This window comes from Myotis brandtii, unplaced genomic scaffold (assembly GCF_000412655.1).
Source record: "Myotis brandtii unplaced genomic scaffold, ASM41265v1 scaffold291, whole genome shotgun sequence".
In the NCBI taxonomy this organism is placed as follows: Eukaryota; Metazoa; Chordata; class Mammalia; order Chiroptera; family Vespertilionidae; genus Myotis; species Myotis brandtii.
In genome coordinates this window covers 1,157,144-1,173,913 of record NW_005361118.1, presented here as the reverse complement: position 1 = coordinate 1,173,913, position 16,770 = coordinate 1,157,144, and the positions used below count along the sequence as shown (strand labels likewise).

Here is a 16,770-nt window from a genome sequence, read left to right as displayed (position 1 = left end):
ATAGGTTTTCAATATCTTGCTCTCTCTTTTCTTCTGGCACCCCCATAATTCGGATGTTGGTACGTTTGAAGTTGTCCCAGAGGCTCCTTACACTATCTTCATATTTTTGGATTCTTTTTGCTTTTTGCTTTTCCGGTTGGGTGTTTCTTACTTCTTCATATTTCAAATCTTTGACTTGATTCTTGCGATCCTCTAGTCTTCTGTTGGATCTCTGTATATTATTCTTTATTTCAGTCAGTGTATGCTTAATTTCTGACTAGTCCTTTTCCATTTTTTTGGCATTCTCATTAAGATCCTTGAAGGTCTCACTAAGTTCCTTGGAGGTTTGTAGAAGATTCTTGAGTAACCTTATAACTGTGCTTTTGAACTCTAAATCCAGTAATTTGCTTTCCTCCATTTCTGTCATTTGTGACATGTTTCTTTGTCTCCACATTTTGGCTGCTTCCCTGTGTTAATAGAGTGGCTTTGTGTGCTAGGTGTCCTATTGGGCCCAGTGGCTCAGCCTCCCCAATCACCTGAGGTGGACACTCTTGGTGCACCCCTTTGTGGGCTGGGTGTACAGTCTTGTTGTAGTTAAGCCTTGATTGCTGTTGGTATCCCTGGGAGGAAATGACCTCCAGGCCAATTGACTGCAAGGACCCGCTGTGTCTATAGTGGAAGAGCTGCTGTGCTGGAGACACCCTTATGGGGCAGGACTTGCTTCAGTGGGGCTTTGGTGCTCACTGAGTCTGCCTCTTGAGTGTGTCACTTATGCATGTGAGGAGTTGAAATCTGGTATCTGACCACTGGGTACACTGGCTCCTGGATCTCCAAGGAGGTGCAAATTCAACCACTGTGTGAGTCCACCCAGCAGGAGCTACCAGGATATCTGCAGATTTCTCCTCTTTGTTTGGGATTTGGAAATTTTGGAGCTCTCTGACCCAGCTGCGGTTTGTTAGGTTAGGCTGCAAAAGGACAAGTGATTCATTTGCGCCGCTGTGCACAGCTTTGGTGGGGTTGTAAGTTGAGTGGGGTGGGGTCTCAGAGAATCACCAGGGCAGAGCAAACAGCGATGGCTGTCATCAGCCTTCTCCGCGACTGCGCGCCTCTCCGCGAGTCTCTGCATCTCAGTGTCTCCACGTCCCCGACTCCCCAAGTCCCGTGCCCCCACAGTAACAATGATCCCTGCGAGCAGTTCTGCAAGAAAGCCACCCTTGCTTTCTGACCGGATACCAAACAGTCCAGTTTCTCCCTGTAGGAGTGTGGGTCCCTAGAGTCTTGCCGGAAATGAGTTCAGTGCAGTTGGGAGCTTGTATCTCCAGATTGAAAAAAACCACGCACCCAGGTGCAGCCTGGTTCGCGCGCCTCCGTACCTCTGCTCTTGGTGCCTCCACACCTCCTACCCAGCCTCAATGCGCTTTTTTCTTCCCTTCTAGTTGTAGAACTTCCACTCAGCCAGCTTTCCCGTGGTTTCTAGATGATCACTGTTTTGTCTTTTAGTTGTAGTTTTAATGTGGTTGTGGGGGGCGACACGTACAGGTATATACCTTATGCAGCCATCTTGGTTCTTCTCTATGTGACTATTTTTAAGAGAAAATTTAAGAGCTTCTGAAATTGTCCTTATTTGCTATACTATCACCTAATATTCCAAATCCTTAATCTCCTCATGGTTGCATTGGGATAACCTCTATGAGGACATAAACTTGGATTTTTTTCATATTTAATAACTTCAGGGGATCAATATTGTGGAGGACGCCTTGAAAGACCTTCCGGCTCTTTTAAAACCCCCAACTGGCCAGACCGTGATTACCCTGCAGGAGTCACTTGCTTATGGCACATTCTAGCCCCAAAGAATCAGGTGAGATTTCCTGAAAATATGAAGAAAGCATTCATGTGTGAATTGTGTAGACAGTGTGAGGGGCCCAACTCTCAAGAGCTACTGTTGTAGGGCAAGAAAGGCCTGGCTGGCCATAGGTCTTTCTTCATATAAAGACCCAGATTCAAATTGCTTTTGCACTATCTGACTTGCAAAATCACGGATTCACTTTCCTATTCCATAATTACAATTTTCAAAACAGGTTTTGAAATACAAATGGTAAATAAGCCCTATGTGAAATTGTTTAACCCTGTGGAAGATTTTATAAGTAGAAGCCACTAATTGTGGAAAGATAAAAGTACCCAAGTACATGTATATATTCAAGGTTACCCTTTGCTCGCATAACAAACTCATCAGGTCCTCATACTAATAATAGCCATCCCAGTCACCAAATAAAAAACAGTCTGCCTGCATCACTTTGACCAAGCCAGTGCAAACAGGCCACACTTCTTCAAAGAGCAAGTGGTCTGCTGTGAAAGCTAGTATGCTTTATAATTTCTTTTGTTTTTTTAAAAAATAGAATCTGTGCAAGTTCCCCACAGTTAACTTTATTCATTGCTGTAAAACAATCAACAGAGAAGGTCTAATGTCCACTGCTCATTAGTGAGTGGTTATATGAATTTATACCCTTTCTGGGACCCCCTTTCATATGTTAATTGCAGGACAGAACTTAGCATGGGAATAGACCAAGCTTACCCCGTGGACTTTTGAAAATAATTTATTCCCTAGTTTGATAGGTTTAAGTTTAAGATCTTAACTAGGATTGATCTGGGAGTGAGATGATCTTTTGGAATGACTAAAGATTAAATCAAAAGAATTGCACAAGAAATATGAATACCACAGAAGAATTATGAAAACAAGCAAGAATAACTTAAACAGAATGCATTTTTACAAAGGACAATCATGGTACCTACAAATCTGGGGGGAGGAAGAATTCTATTTGAGGACATTCGGCAATGCTATTTTGACCCTTCTAATTCTGTGTTTTCACTAAAGCTTATAGAATTAAAGTTTGAGAAGTTTGATGTTGAGCGCGATAACTACTGCCGATATGATTATGTGGCGGTGTTTAATGGTGGAGAAGTCAACGACGCTAAAAGAATTGGAAAGTATTGTGGTGATAGTCCACCCGTGTAAGTAGCCCCTGTTTTATTTCAAAACTTCTTTCTTTCTTCTTTTTTAATCCTCACCCAAGGATATGCTGATTGATTTTTAGATAGGAAGGGTAAGAGAGAGAGAGACATCAATGTGAGAGAGAAATATTGATCAGTAATATTGATCAGTTGCCCCAGGCCAGGATCAAACCTGAAACCTGGGTTTGTACCCTGATTGGGAACCGAACCCAAAACCTTTTGGTGTATGGGATACTCCAACAAATAGAGCCACCCGGCCAGGGCTCAAAACTTATTTCTTATTCAATTGATGTGCTATGTTTTATTTTCTGAAAGATTTTATGTTGTTGTTTTGTTCATAAGTTCCTGGGTTCCATGAAAGTGAGTAGGCAACCTTAACTAGTGTAGAGAGGCCTCCACAGCCACGTACATAAACAGAAGCAGAGGTGGTGATGACTACAGGCAGATGCTGAGTCAGATGCATGGATATGTCACTACCCTGCAAAGGTGAGGTTGTGCCTCAGAGTGAAAGAGAAAATTCTGATAAAAAAAACTGGGGGCTACCTACTGGGGACCTAGACAAAGAAAACAGAAATCTTACAACAGATCCAGGTGATTTTACCTGATCAGATCCTGTCCTGGATCTTGTAGCTCCTCTTCATGTTGTTGTTCAAATTTTGGTGAGTGAACCCGAAAGGTACTTATCAGAACATTTATGGAGCCAAGAGCTCTGCCACTTACTAGCTGCATGACACTGGGCACATTACTTACCTGTAAGATATTTGGTGCAAGATATTTCACACCTTGGTATACAATACTAGGAAAGCGACAATTGAAACAACTATAGCTTGCCATCAAAGTCACCAAAGTAAACACCCTTTCCTACTCTTAAACAGAATTAGGTTATATGCACCGCCTGCTTTTACATGTGTCTATGGTTTCCACAGACACGCTTGAGTTAAAGCAAGGTTCATTTTCAGTTTCAATTCATTTATATTTAAGTCCAATAATAATTTTAAAATTTTAATGCATTCAAGTTAGTTATAATTAAACATTAGTATATCTGAATTTGGCTTTATAGATGAATGTGTTGGAGAAAAGCCCATTTCTAAGCTCCTAAAGAGTCCCTTATATTCTTTTTCTATTCTGCTGGAACAAATTACCACAAACTGATTGGCTTAAAACAACATATTTGTTCTCTTATATCCTGGAGGTGAAAAGTCTGGAATTAGTTTCACTGGGCTCAAATCAAACTGTCAGCAGCGTGTTTTCTTCTGGAAGTGCTGCCAGACAGGGGACCTGGCTATGGGCAGGTCTGCCTAGGGCTGGCCAGTAGTGTGTGGGTTCTTGACTTCGTGCAGGAAAGGTTTCACAGCACGGATCCAGGTGATTATGAGGAAACATTTATTAAAGCTGGGGACAATGAAATAAGGAAGAGCTTAGCATAGAAGGAGCAACAGGAGAGCCCAGGCTGGGCTGCCTTAATTCTCTGGAAAGTCAGAGAAAAGGGGGCCTTGGGGCCAGGGCCAGGGGGTTTCCTGGGATGAACTGCCACTGCCCATTGCTGCCCTGGTTGCAAGTCTCATAGGATCCTTTAGGGTTTAGGAGATATGTGTCTGGTGGGGAGAAGAGGGGAAAGGGAAGAACGGTGGCTGCTCCCAGAGGGAGAGCACTCGCTTTCTCCTTTGTCTTGAGGGCTTTTATCTCTTTCTCACAGGTGGGAATCTTAGGGGAGGTCTCAGGGGAAGCAGCAGAATATTCATCAGTTTTCCAGGTGTGCTCCTCCTGGGCCATGGTCTCCACGGATTGGTCAGTGTCAGAGCAGGGGGTCGTTAGTCATTGAAGCTGGTCCTGGTGTTGCTCACCTGGTTTTGCGGCTTTTATGGGTCTGGAGCTGAAATATAGCTGAGGCCTAGATGTTATCTCTAGGGAGGTGACCTTCTGTATTTGCTATAAATTGCTCTGCAGTTTGCTCAGCTCTCTGTCTCAGTTTCCCCATTTCACTTGTCCTGGCTTCCTGGCCTATCTTGGAAACTTGAAAGAGAATCAGTTTTCTTGCCGTTTTTTAGCTTCTGAAGGCTGCTGGCAAACTTTGTCTTTAAGGCACATCATCCTATCTTGGCTTCTGTCATCATATTTTCTTCTCCTCCATGGCAGTCAGACCTTCCTCTTATGAGGGTACTTGTGGTTACATTCAGGGCCCACCTACATAGTCTAGGATGCTCTCCCCTTCTCAAGATCCTTAATTTAACCTTCTCTGCAAAGTCCCTTTGCATATGAAGTAACATTCATAAGTTCCAGGAATTAGAATGTGGACACTTTAGGGGCCATTATTCAGCCAATCACACCCTTGTTGATTCAGCCAGTCTTTTCCTCTAGATCAGCGGTTCTCAACCTGTGGGTCTCGACCCCTTTGGGGGTCGAACGACCTTTTCACAGGGGTCGCCTAAGACCATCAGAAAACACATATATAATTACATATTGTTTTTGTGATTAATCACTACGCTTTACTTATGTTCAATTTGTAACAATGAAATTGGGGTCACCACAACATGAGGAACTGTATTAAAGGGTCGCGGCATTAGGAAGGTTGAGAACCACTGCTCTAGATCCTCCTTCTGAGCTCCTTTTTTCCTCCCTTGAAATTCCCTTTTACCCTGTAGTCCTCTTTTTCTCCATCTTCAGTTCTGCCTTTTTTTGTTCCTTCCCCATAAGCTATAAATTTAGGTTCTCCCAAATTAAAAAACAACTCCCTCTTGACTCTCTATCCTGCTCTAGCTTCTTCTGCCATGTTTTTTCTTTATATACAACTGTTTTTAAAAATAATTTCATTTAATTTTCTAGCAATATGGCAAAGAAGCTAGGTTAAAGCATTGCTGAGTTGGCAAAAAATAAAAGAAATCATCTGAGGTAACAAAAAAAAATGACAAAAAGCCCAAACCTGGAGAGAGAAACAAGTATGTGCAGGTGGCAGCTTTCTTCCGTATTTGTGCCAGTCTTTGATGACCTAGAACTTCATTCTTCACAGGCCATGCTTGGGAACAGAGGATAGAGCTCAGGGTCCAGGCAAGGGAGGACTTTTGATCAAAGACCATGAGGGACCTACAGAAAGTGACACCAATGTGACTGAACTAATTTTCCCTACAACCCACGGGTGTTAGTAAGGAACATCGGCAGTTTTGGACTTAGCTTTTGGTAAAGGGATGAAGAGGTAGTTCCTTATGAGAATTCCTAACCAAAAAGCAGTCCACAGATGAGTCTAAGGTTACAATTTACACTAAATGCACTCAAGAATTTAATTTATAAAGTTTCTGAGTTGGTAGTGCTGACAGAGGCTGACAGATGAAATATAAATTCTCCTTGGAAGAATGCATCTTAAACTTTAAGAATACCTATAGAAAAAAATGGGAGGGAGGACACAAAATGGCAGCCAAAATGGCAGACGTGTCCTGAGCCTTATCTCAGAGCAGATAGAAAAAGCATCTAAATTGAATAACATCCAGCTGGAATTGGTGAAGTAGAAACAGCTGGTGAGACAATTTGCAGTTGGGAAGGGCAGAGGACACGCAGAGAATGGTAGGATTGGGGATCTGGGCTGGAGAGAGTTGTGAGACCTCCAAACAAAGAGGGTAAAAAGGAAGCTGCACAGCACTAAGTCTGTGTCCCTCTGCCTGTGGAAAGGAAGTCTACAGGACTGTTAGTGGCAGGGGATTATAGATCTAAGTCCACAGCCAGAAGAGGCTGAGCCCAGAGGGGGAAGCCTGAAGAACTGCCCAAGCTGTGTGGTACCAGGGTGAGAGAAACTCACAATGGCGAAGCTCTTTTCCCTCTTCTTGGTCTTTGCTTTTATTCGCTAAACCCAGTTCATAGGACCTTTCAAATAAAAACACTTACCCGTGACTGAGGTGCAGGTGGAGTTGTGGACTTGTGGAGTCTGGGGAGAGGCTGTGGAGAAGAGCAGGTCGGGGAGAAGTGACCGGGAGTCTGGCACTGGGACATTCCTGACACTCCAGACCTAAGCAGCCGTTTTCTCCTGAAGAGCTTAGCTCCTCCCAGAAGTCTCCAGGCTACACCCTGAGTGGTACAAAGGACACAAAAAATACAGCCACACCCAGACTACACCCTGAGTGGTACAAAGGACACAAAAAATCTGAATAGCCCCTAAGAGCCCTCAGGGACTGGGTTGAAGAGAGACCATTCAGTCCCAGAAAACAATACAGCAACCTCCCTAACTAAAGCTCTGTCAGAAACAGCCGCTTGAGAGATTAAGATTGACAGAGGCAGACAGGCTAAATGGGCAGACTGGTCCCACCTGCTGGCAGTCAAGGCGGTGGAGATAGACACAAACAGAGGAGCGGTGGATCATGTGGAACTTCAACATGGTGTTGACTGCCTAACAGGAAACTGAGAAGTGGCAGACAGTGCAGAAGAGTGGGATCTTAAACCAGCCCCCATGGGGCATTAAAACTCAGCTGAAATGAACAACACTTCACTTAAAAAAAATTATCTTTTATTTTAAAAATTTTTTTATTTTCTTTGTTTTTTGTTTATTTTTTTCACATTATTTTTTCTTCATTCTATTTTTTGTTATTTTATCTTATTTTTTAATTTTTAAATTTTTTTCTTTCTCTTTTTTTCTTCTTTTCCACTCATCCTCTTTCTACCACCTCTATACTGAACTGAGGTCCTCCCCATATTCATTCAATTTCTTAACCTTACTTTCTGTATATAATCTCTGCCTCTACAGAGTCTGCCCCCACCCTCTTTTCTGAGTGTTCGCTGTTTGCATTTTTTCATTTATCGTTTTTTCCTGTGGTGCTTTCTCCCCACGTATATATGTTTTTTGTGTTTTTTTTTTTACTTTTTCTTCTTTTTCTTTTCTTTCTTACCATTTTTTTCTTTCCTCAATATCATTTTTTCTCTCTTTTCTCTCCCCCAATTCTCTTTTCTCTGGTGGTCACTGTTGTTGGGGTTATTGGTGTCTTGAGTATATTCATGTTTTGTTCCCTTTGTATCGTGTTTTATCAAGTTGTATTTTGTGCTGTTTGGTCAATGTGGTAGAGAGCGAGCCACATAACCAGACATCCTGAAAGAAGACTCCATCCACGAATGGGACAATAACACTCAAATTTCAACTACACCAAGAAAACCCAAATTGCCCAAGTAGGAGGCAACTCTAGATTTCCCAGCCCAGAAGACCAGAGAGATTGCACCACTGGGTCCTGTAAAACATCTACTATATAAGACAAATTCAAAAAATCTAGGTGGCATAGCAATTGATCTGATCTGTTTCTTTGAATCACAAAGAAACAGAAAAAATGGGGAGACAAAGAAACAACCCCCATTCGAAAGAAAAGGAAGAATCCCCAGAAAAGGAAATAAACGAAATGGGGGCAAGCAATTTGTCAGAGAAAGAATTCAGAGCAATGGTTATAAGGACAGTGAAGAGGATGGAACACAAATTCAACAACATGCATAAAAATCAAGAGGAAATAAAGAAGAATCAAGAGGAAGTGAAGAATGACGTAGCCACAATAAAGAACACAATGGAAAGTTTCAACAGTAGACTAGAAGAAGCTGAGGACCGCATTAGTGAATTAGAAGACAAGGTAGATAAAACCACCCAACCACAGCAGCAAATGGAAAGAAAACTTAAAAAGAAGGAGGAGGGCATAAGAGAGCTTTGGGACAACATGAAACGAAACAACATCTGCATAATAGTGGTGCCAGAAGAAGAGGAAGTGGAATGAGGAATAGAAAACCTGTTTGAAGAAATAATGACAGAAAACTTCCCTGATATTGGGAAGAAAAAATTCACACAAGTCCAAAAAGCTCACAGAGTCCCAAACAAGATGAACCCAAAAAGACCAACACTAAGACACATCAACGACAAAGCAAGAATCTTAAAGGCTGCCAGAGAGAGACAGAAAGTTACCTATAAGGGATCTCCCTTAGATTATCAAATTATTTCTCAACAGAAACACATCAGGCCAGAAGGGAATAGAATAAAATATACAAAGTGATGCAAAACAAGGGACTGAATCCAAAAATACTATACCTGGCAAGGCTATCATTCAAAATTGAAGGTGAAATCAGGAGCTTCACAGACAAAAAAGTGCTAAGGGAATTTATTACCACCAAGCCAGCAATGCAATAAATGCTAAAGGGACTTCTGTAAAAAAGAAGAAATAGAAAGGGAAGAAGGAACATAGGCACAAAGAATAAAAATGGCAACAAACAAGTACCTATCAATAATAACCTTAAATGTAAATGGATAAAATACTCTAATCAAAAGACATAAGGTAGCTGAATGGATAAGAAAACATGACCCATATATTTTCTCTCTACAAGAGACCCACCTCAGAACAAAGGACTCACACAGACTGATAGAGAAGAGATTGGAAAAAAAATTTTTAGGCAAATGGAAATGAGAATAAAGCTGGGGTAGCAATACTTATATCTGACAAAATAGACCTCAAAGTGAAGATTATAATAAGAGATAAGGAGGGTCACTTCATAATACTAAAGGGAGCAATTCAACAAGAGGATATAACCCTGATAAACATATATGCACCAAATACAGGAGCACCCAAATACATAAAAAAGCTTTTGGAAGATATCAAGGGAGACAGTCACAGCAATACAATCATAGTAGGGGACTTTAATACCCCATTGACACCACTGGATAAATCCTTTAAACAAAAAATCAGCAAAGAAACAGCAATCCTAAATGACTCACTAGATCAGATGGACTTAATTGACATCTTCAGAACATTTCACCCCAAAGCTACAGAATATACAATCTTCTCCAGTGCACACAGGACATTTTCAAGATATACCACATATTAGGACACAGGCAGAGTCTCTTCAAATTCAAGAAGATAGAAATCATATCAAGCATCTTCTCAGATCACAATGGCATAAAATTAGAATTCAACTATAATAAAAACATTGAAAAAATTCAACTACTGATGAAATTGAAACAGTAATGAAAAAAAAAAAAAACTTCCAGCAAAGAAAAGCCCTGGACCAGACAGCTTCACATGGGAGTTTTACCAAACATTCAAAAAAGAACTAAAACCTATTCTTCTCAGACTATTTCAAAAAATTCAAGAGGAAGGCACACTTCCACGCTCATTCTATGAAGCCAGAATTACCCTAATCCTAAAAACAAATAAAGACACTACAAAGATAGAGAATTACAGACCAATAACCCTGATGACCATAGATGCTAAAATTCTCAACAAAATTCTAGCAAATTGGATCCAGCATTACATTAGAAAGATCATACACCATGACCAAGTGAGATTTATTCCAGGGATGCAAGGCTGATACAATACCCACAAATCAATAAATGTGATTCATGACATAAACAAATTGAGAGGCAAAAATCACATAATCATATCCATTGATGCAGAAAAGACATTTGACAAAATCCAACATCCTTTCCTGATAAAAACTCTCAGCAAAGTGGAAATAGAAGCATCAGACCTCAACAAAATAAAAGCCGTATATGACAAACCTATAGCCCACCTTATACTCAGTGGCCAAAAAGTAAAACCATTTCCCCTATGAACAGGAACAAGACAGGGTTGCCCACTTTCACCACTCCTGTTCAACATAGTACTAGAAGTACTAGCCATAGCGATCAGACAAGAAAAAGAAATAAACGGCATCCAAATTTGAAAAGAGGAAGTAAAATTCTCATTATTCGCAAATGATATGATATTGTACATAGAAAACCCTAAAAAATCCACCAAAAAACTACTATACTTAATAAATGAATTTGGCAATGTAGGAGGATACAAAATTAACACCCAAAAATCTATGGCTTTTTTATACACCAATAATGAACTCACAGAAATAGAAACTGAAAAAAAAAATCTCATTTACCATTGCAACAAAAAAAATTATGATACCAGGAATAAACTTAACCAAGGAGGTAAAGAACTTGTACTCAGAAAATTACAAGACACTGAAAAAAGAGATAGAGGAAGACATAAACAAATGGAAGAATATACTGTGTTCATGGATTGGTAGAATCAACATAATTAAAATGTCCACACTACCCAAAGCAATCCACAGATTCAATGCATTCCCCATTAAAATGCCAATGGCATATTTCAAAGACTTAGAATAAACTCTCCAAAAATTCATCTAGAATAAAAAAAGACCCGGAATAGCTGCAGCAACCTGAGAAAGAAAAACAACGTCGGAGGGATCACAATACCAGATATCAAGCTATATTACCAAGTCACAGTTCTCAAAACTGCCTGGTACTGGCACAAGAACACACATATAGACCATTGGAACAGAACAGAGGACCCAGAGATCGACCCAAGCCATTATGCTCAATTAATATTTGTCATAGGCACAAGCATACAATGGAGTCAAGACAGTGTCTTCAATAAATGGTGTTGGGAAAATTGGACAGATACATGCAAAAAAGCGAAACTAGACTGTGGAGAGCGGCTACAGTGTTTGGACAGGATCAAGCCTCAGTCTGACTTGTGGCAAAGCCACATACAAGTCCCAGCTTGGAGGGCAAAGCCCTCCCAGCACAATTATAGCCAAAAGGCAATGGTTGTAAGCTTGACCTTATAGTCTAACCCTGCAGTCCTAGGTAGCTAAGGGATGTGGGCTGAAGGCAGTGGAGGGAAGAGGGGGGAAGGGGGGCTCAGAGGTGCAGCAAGTGCTGCCTAAACAAAGTTTGATAGAGAATGGTAACAACAGAAAAGAAGCAGTTTTGAAATTTGCAAGAACATTGTAAACATCTTGCCCTTGTTTTGCTTTGTGTGATCTGACTATAAAATAAAGATCCTGCTTACAGGCAGGGTCGCTGTTTCCTCATCCAAGCACAGTGATCTACCTGGCCCCAACTGTATTCTCTTGTCTGTTTTCTTTAATCCTTCAATGCCCCTTCTCAGGTTCACCACTGGCTGTGGTGGACGCGGTTCACTAGACCACCAACTTACACCATACACAAAAATAAACTCAAAATGGATAAAGGACTTAAATGTAAGATGGGAAACCATAAAAATTCTAGAAGAAGCCATAGGCAGCAACACAGCAGACACTTGTCGTAGCGATATCTTTATTAATACAGTTCCTAGGGCAATGGAAACTAGGAGAAAATAAAAAAAATGAGACTACATCAAAATAAAAAGCTTCTACATAGCAAAAGAAACCATCAACAAAATAACAAGAAAGCCCAGTGCATTAGAGAACATATTTGCCAATGTTATGTCCAATAAAGGTTTAATCTCCAACATTTATAGGGAAGTCATACAACTTAACAAAAGGAAGATAAACAATCCAGCCATAAACTGGGCAAAGGACCTAAATAGATACTTTTTGAAGGAGGACATACAGAAGGCCAAGGGACATGAAAACATGCTCAGAGTAACTACTCATTCAAGAGATGCAAATTAAAACAACAATAAGGTACTATCTCACACCTGTCAGAATGGGTATCATCAACAAACGACAAGAGCTGGCAAGGATGTGGAGAAAAGGGAAACCTCTTGCACTGCTGGTGGGAATGCAGACTGGTTCAGCCACTGCGGAGATCAGTATGGAGTTTCCTCAAAAAACTAAAAATGGAACTTCCATTTGACCCAGTGATCCCACTTCGAGGAATATATCGTAAGAAACCAGAAACACCAATCAGAAAGGATATATGCACCCCTATGTTCATAGCAGCACAATTTACAATAGCTAAGATTTGAAAACAGCCTAAGTGCCCATCAGCAGATGAGTGGATTAGAAAACTGTGGTACATCTACACAATGGAATACTGCACTGCTATAAAAAAGAAGAAATTTTTACCATTTGCAACAGCATGGATGGAACTGGAGAGAATTATGCTACACGAAATAAGCCAGTCAGAGAAAGATAAATATCACATGATCTCACTCATTTGTGGAATATAATGAACAACATAAACTGATGAACAAAAATAGAACCAGAGACATAGAAGCATCGAACAGACTGTCCAACTTATAAGGGAAGGCGGGGGTGAGGGGGTAAGAGATCAACCACAGGATTTATATGCATGCATATGAGCATAGCCAATGGACACAGACAGTAGAGTGGTGAGGGCATGTGCTAGGGGGTGGGATCATTCGGGGAGAGGTCAATGGGGGAAAAGGTAGATTCATGTAATACTTTAAACAATAAAGAATTTAAATTTTTAAAAAAGAATACCTAGAAGTAAAGTTTTAAGAAACATAGGTTCTCAATAAAAAAGCACAAAGCAACAAGGAAAAGCCAACATAATCAATAATCAGCAGAAATAAGCAGTATAGTCAGACCCATAAAGGCATTTATAAAAAGTATGAGACAGAATGTGAAATGTGTATGCTTAAAGAAATATGTCAACCAAATACACAGTGCAGACTATTCAAAATATGACTAAGAAACAAGAGACTTTCAGAAATGTTTAAACAGATTTAACAAAGAGCCTAAGAGAATTTTTAGAACTGAGACATATAATAATTTAAACAAAAAACTTAATGTACGTGTTAAATTACGGATAAGACATAGCTCCAGAAAGAATTAGGGAACTGAGAAATAGACATGAGATAATTAACTAGAATGTAGCACAGACAGATAGATGGAGAAGAAGTGTTCAGAGGCCAGAGTGGAAGGACCTCACATATTTAACACACATGTAATCAGTTCTTTAATAGAAAATAGAGAATGTAGGAAATGCAATGTTTGAAGAAATAATAGCTGAGACTTTTCCAATGTGGATGAAAGATATCAATCATCAAATTAAAAACTAAATAAATCCTAAGCGACATATATATAATACTAGAGGCCCAATGCATGAAATTCATTCATGGGCAGGGTCCCTAGGCCTGGTGGGCAATCAGGGCCGATTTGTGGGGCAATTGGGGGGTCCTGCTGGCACCTACCTTGGCTGGCCTGGGTTCTGCAGGCGGCGGGCAGCTCCTGCATTGAGCGTCTGCCCTCTGGTGTCAGTGCATGTCATATTGACTGGTCGTTCCACGGTTTGGTCGATTTGCATATTAGGCTTTTATTATATAGGACTAGGGGCCCAGTGCACGAATTTGTGCACCTTGAAAGGAACTGTGGGCCACTAGGCTGCAGTGGGCATAGGGGTGGGTCTTGACCCATCTTCTGTGCCCCCGCCCTGCCCCTCCTGCTGTGGTCCCCAGTTCCCTGTCTATTGGCAGCCCCGCTCCCGCCGCTGTTGCTCCCACATGCTGATGGCCCCAGCCCCACTTGCACCCACTGATAGCGCAGAGTGATTGGTGCTGTTGCCAGCAGTGGGTGCGAGCAGGGCCGACACCATCAGCAGGTGTGAGCAGCTGTTGCTGCCCCAATTGCCCCTCAGGAGCGGGGGGTGGGGGTGGAGAAGCCCTGAGGGGCGATCTGGGTCAGCAGCCACCACTCGCACCCATTGACAGCGCTGAACGATCGGGGCCAGCATCGGGTGCTGGCAGTGGGTGCAGGTGCCAGGCAGGACCGGGGCATGCAGGAGCAAACAATTTTCAGTAACCACTCGAGGCTCGCCCTGATGACAGCGACTGGTGACCTGCCTTGGTCTGGCGCCCCCACTCACCTGCTCCACCATCTCACTGCGACCACTGTCCACCATGTTCCACTCTCTGCCGCCTGCTGCTGACGCCTGCCATGTTCCATGCGTGCCCCCTGGTGGTCAGCACACATAATAGCGACCAGTTGTTCGGTTGTTCCGCCATTTAGCCTAATTGCATATTAGGGTTTTATAGATATAGACTAGAGGCCTGGTGCACGAACATTCGTCCCCTGGAGGGGGGCGTCCCTCAGCCCAGCCTGTCCCCTCTCATAGTTCCTCGCATAGTCCAGGAGCCCTCAGGGGATGTCCTACTGATGGCTTAGTCCCACTCTCCACGGAGAGTGGACCTAAGCTGCAGTCTGGCCTCCCTCTGCAGGAGGCAACTGGGCTGATCAGGGGAAGGTGCCTCCTCCATCACCCCATCTCTGCTGCTGCCTCTGGCCTCCCTCTGCGGGAGGTGACCAGGCTGATCAGGGGAAGGCGCCGCCCCCATCACCCCGCTCCTGCTGCCACTGCCAGCCATCACGGCTGCGCGGCCTGAGACCCGGGCCTTTTAGCCGCCAGCGCTCACAGTTGCCTGATCCCTGGGCCTCGCAGCTGCCAGGGCTCACAGCTGCCTGAGCCATGGCCTTGCAGTCGCTGGGACTCACAGTTGCCTGAGCCCTAGGCCTCGCAGCTGCTGGGGCTTATGGCTGCCTGAGCCCTGGGCCTCGCAGCCACTGTGGCTTTGTCTGGATGGACGTCTGGATGAACGTCTGGAAGATGTCCACTCTAATTAGAATATTACCCTTCTATTAGTATAGATACCCATTCCTATGTGTATTATAGTAAAACCACAGTACAGAAGAGAGGGATATTAAAAACAGCCAGAACAAAAGGCATGTTATCACAAAGGAAAGACACATAACTTAATAACTAACTTCTCAATAGCAATAGTGGAAGTTAGAAGATGTTAGAAGAATGTCTTCAAAGTACTGAGACAAAGTAACTATTAAACTTGGATTGTGAAAAAACTCTTTTGTGAATGTGGGTGAAATCAACACCTTTTCAGTTAAACAAGAGCTGAGAGAGTTTACTTCCAACATACCCTAACCAAAGAAACTTCATTATGTACTTCAGGCAGGAAGATAATGGTCACAGAATAAAGGGTGCAGCAGGAAACAATGGACAAAGGTATTGGTCATAAGTATTGAAGGGTTCTGAGTTCCTTGTATTATTTGACAATAGGATGAATATATTATTCAACTTTATAATTTGTTAAAGTAAATAGGGATGTTAAATTTAGAGTAACCTCTAGAAAAAGTAGAAGTCTTTAACTTCCAAAACACTGGAGAAAAAACATGAAATGAGAAAAAAAGTTAGATCCAAAAGAAAAGGGAAAAAAAGAAACATAAAAAAGGTAGGCCAAATAAAAAGCACAAAATGGGATGGTAGAAATATCTCCAGATATATTTGTAACCAATGTAAATACAAATGGATCAAATCATTAATGGAAAGGTAAAGATTGTTAGACTGGATAACAGCAGAATCCAGTCATGTGCTATTTATAATAAGACATTCAAAAAAACAAGAGAGCATTTGAGAATAAAATAATAGAAAAAGATATTGGAAAAACACTTATTGAAGAAAACTGGCATAGCTTTATTGATATCAAGACAAAGTAGATTTGGGGCAGATAGCATTACTAGAAATAGTTACTATCCTATCTAATAAAAGACAAAAAGGGTAATTAACCATACCTCCACTATGCTTCCCATTGGTTAATCAGCAAGATATGCAAATTAACTGCCAACAAAGATGGTGGCCGGCAGCCATGCAGCTGAAGCGAGCAGGAGGTTTGCTTGTTCCAGTGATGGAGGAAGCCAAGGTTCCCCGCCTGCCGCAGCCCGGCTCTAAGCTCCGAAAGCAACAGCTCCAAAAGCAACAAAGTTTGAATTATAGAAGCCAAACAAACCCCAGATACCTGCTTTCAGCCAGCCACGGCCTCAGAGCTGGAGCAAGCAGGACGGCAGCAAAGTTTCAATTATAGAAGGTAAATAAATCCCAGGATTAAAAACAAAAAAGAAAAAAAAGGAGAGACTGGGAGCTTCAGTTGCCGGCCAGCCTGAAAACGGCCCTCAGCCCCTCACCCAGACTGGCCAGGCACCCCAGTGGGGACCCCTACCCTGAAAGGGTTGTGGCCAGCCTGAAAACAACCATCAGCCCCTCATCCAGGCTGGCCAGGCACCCAAGCGGGA

At 42.0% G+C, this 16,770-nt stretch overlaps 1 protein-coding gene across 1 annotated transcript in view; it reads left to right on the top strand.

The window, feature by feature from the left end:
- PCOLCE2 (procollagen C-endopeptidase enhancer 2) overlaps nucleotides 1-16,770 on the top strand; it is a 112,782-nt gene that overhangs the window by 64,082 nt on the left and 31,930 nt on the right. The window contains exons 3-4 of the mRNA XM_014542173.1: nucleotides 1,713-1,837; nucleotides 2,852-2,988. Coding sequence (XP_014397659.1) covers nucleotides 1,713-1,837; nucleotides 2,852-2,988 — 262 coding nt within the window. The remainder of the gene's footprint in view (nucleotides 1-1,712; nucleotides 1,838-2,851; nucleotides 2,989-16,770) is intronic.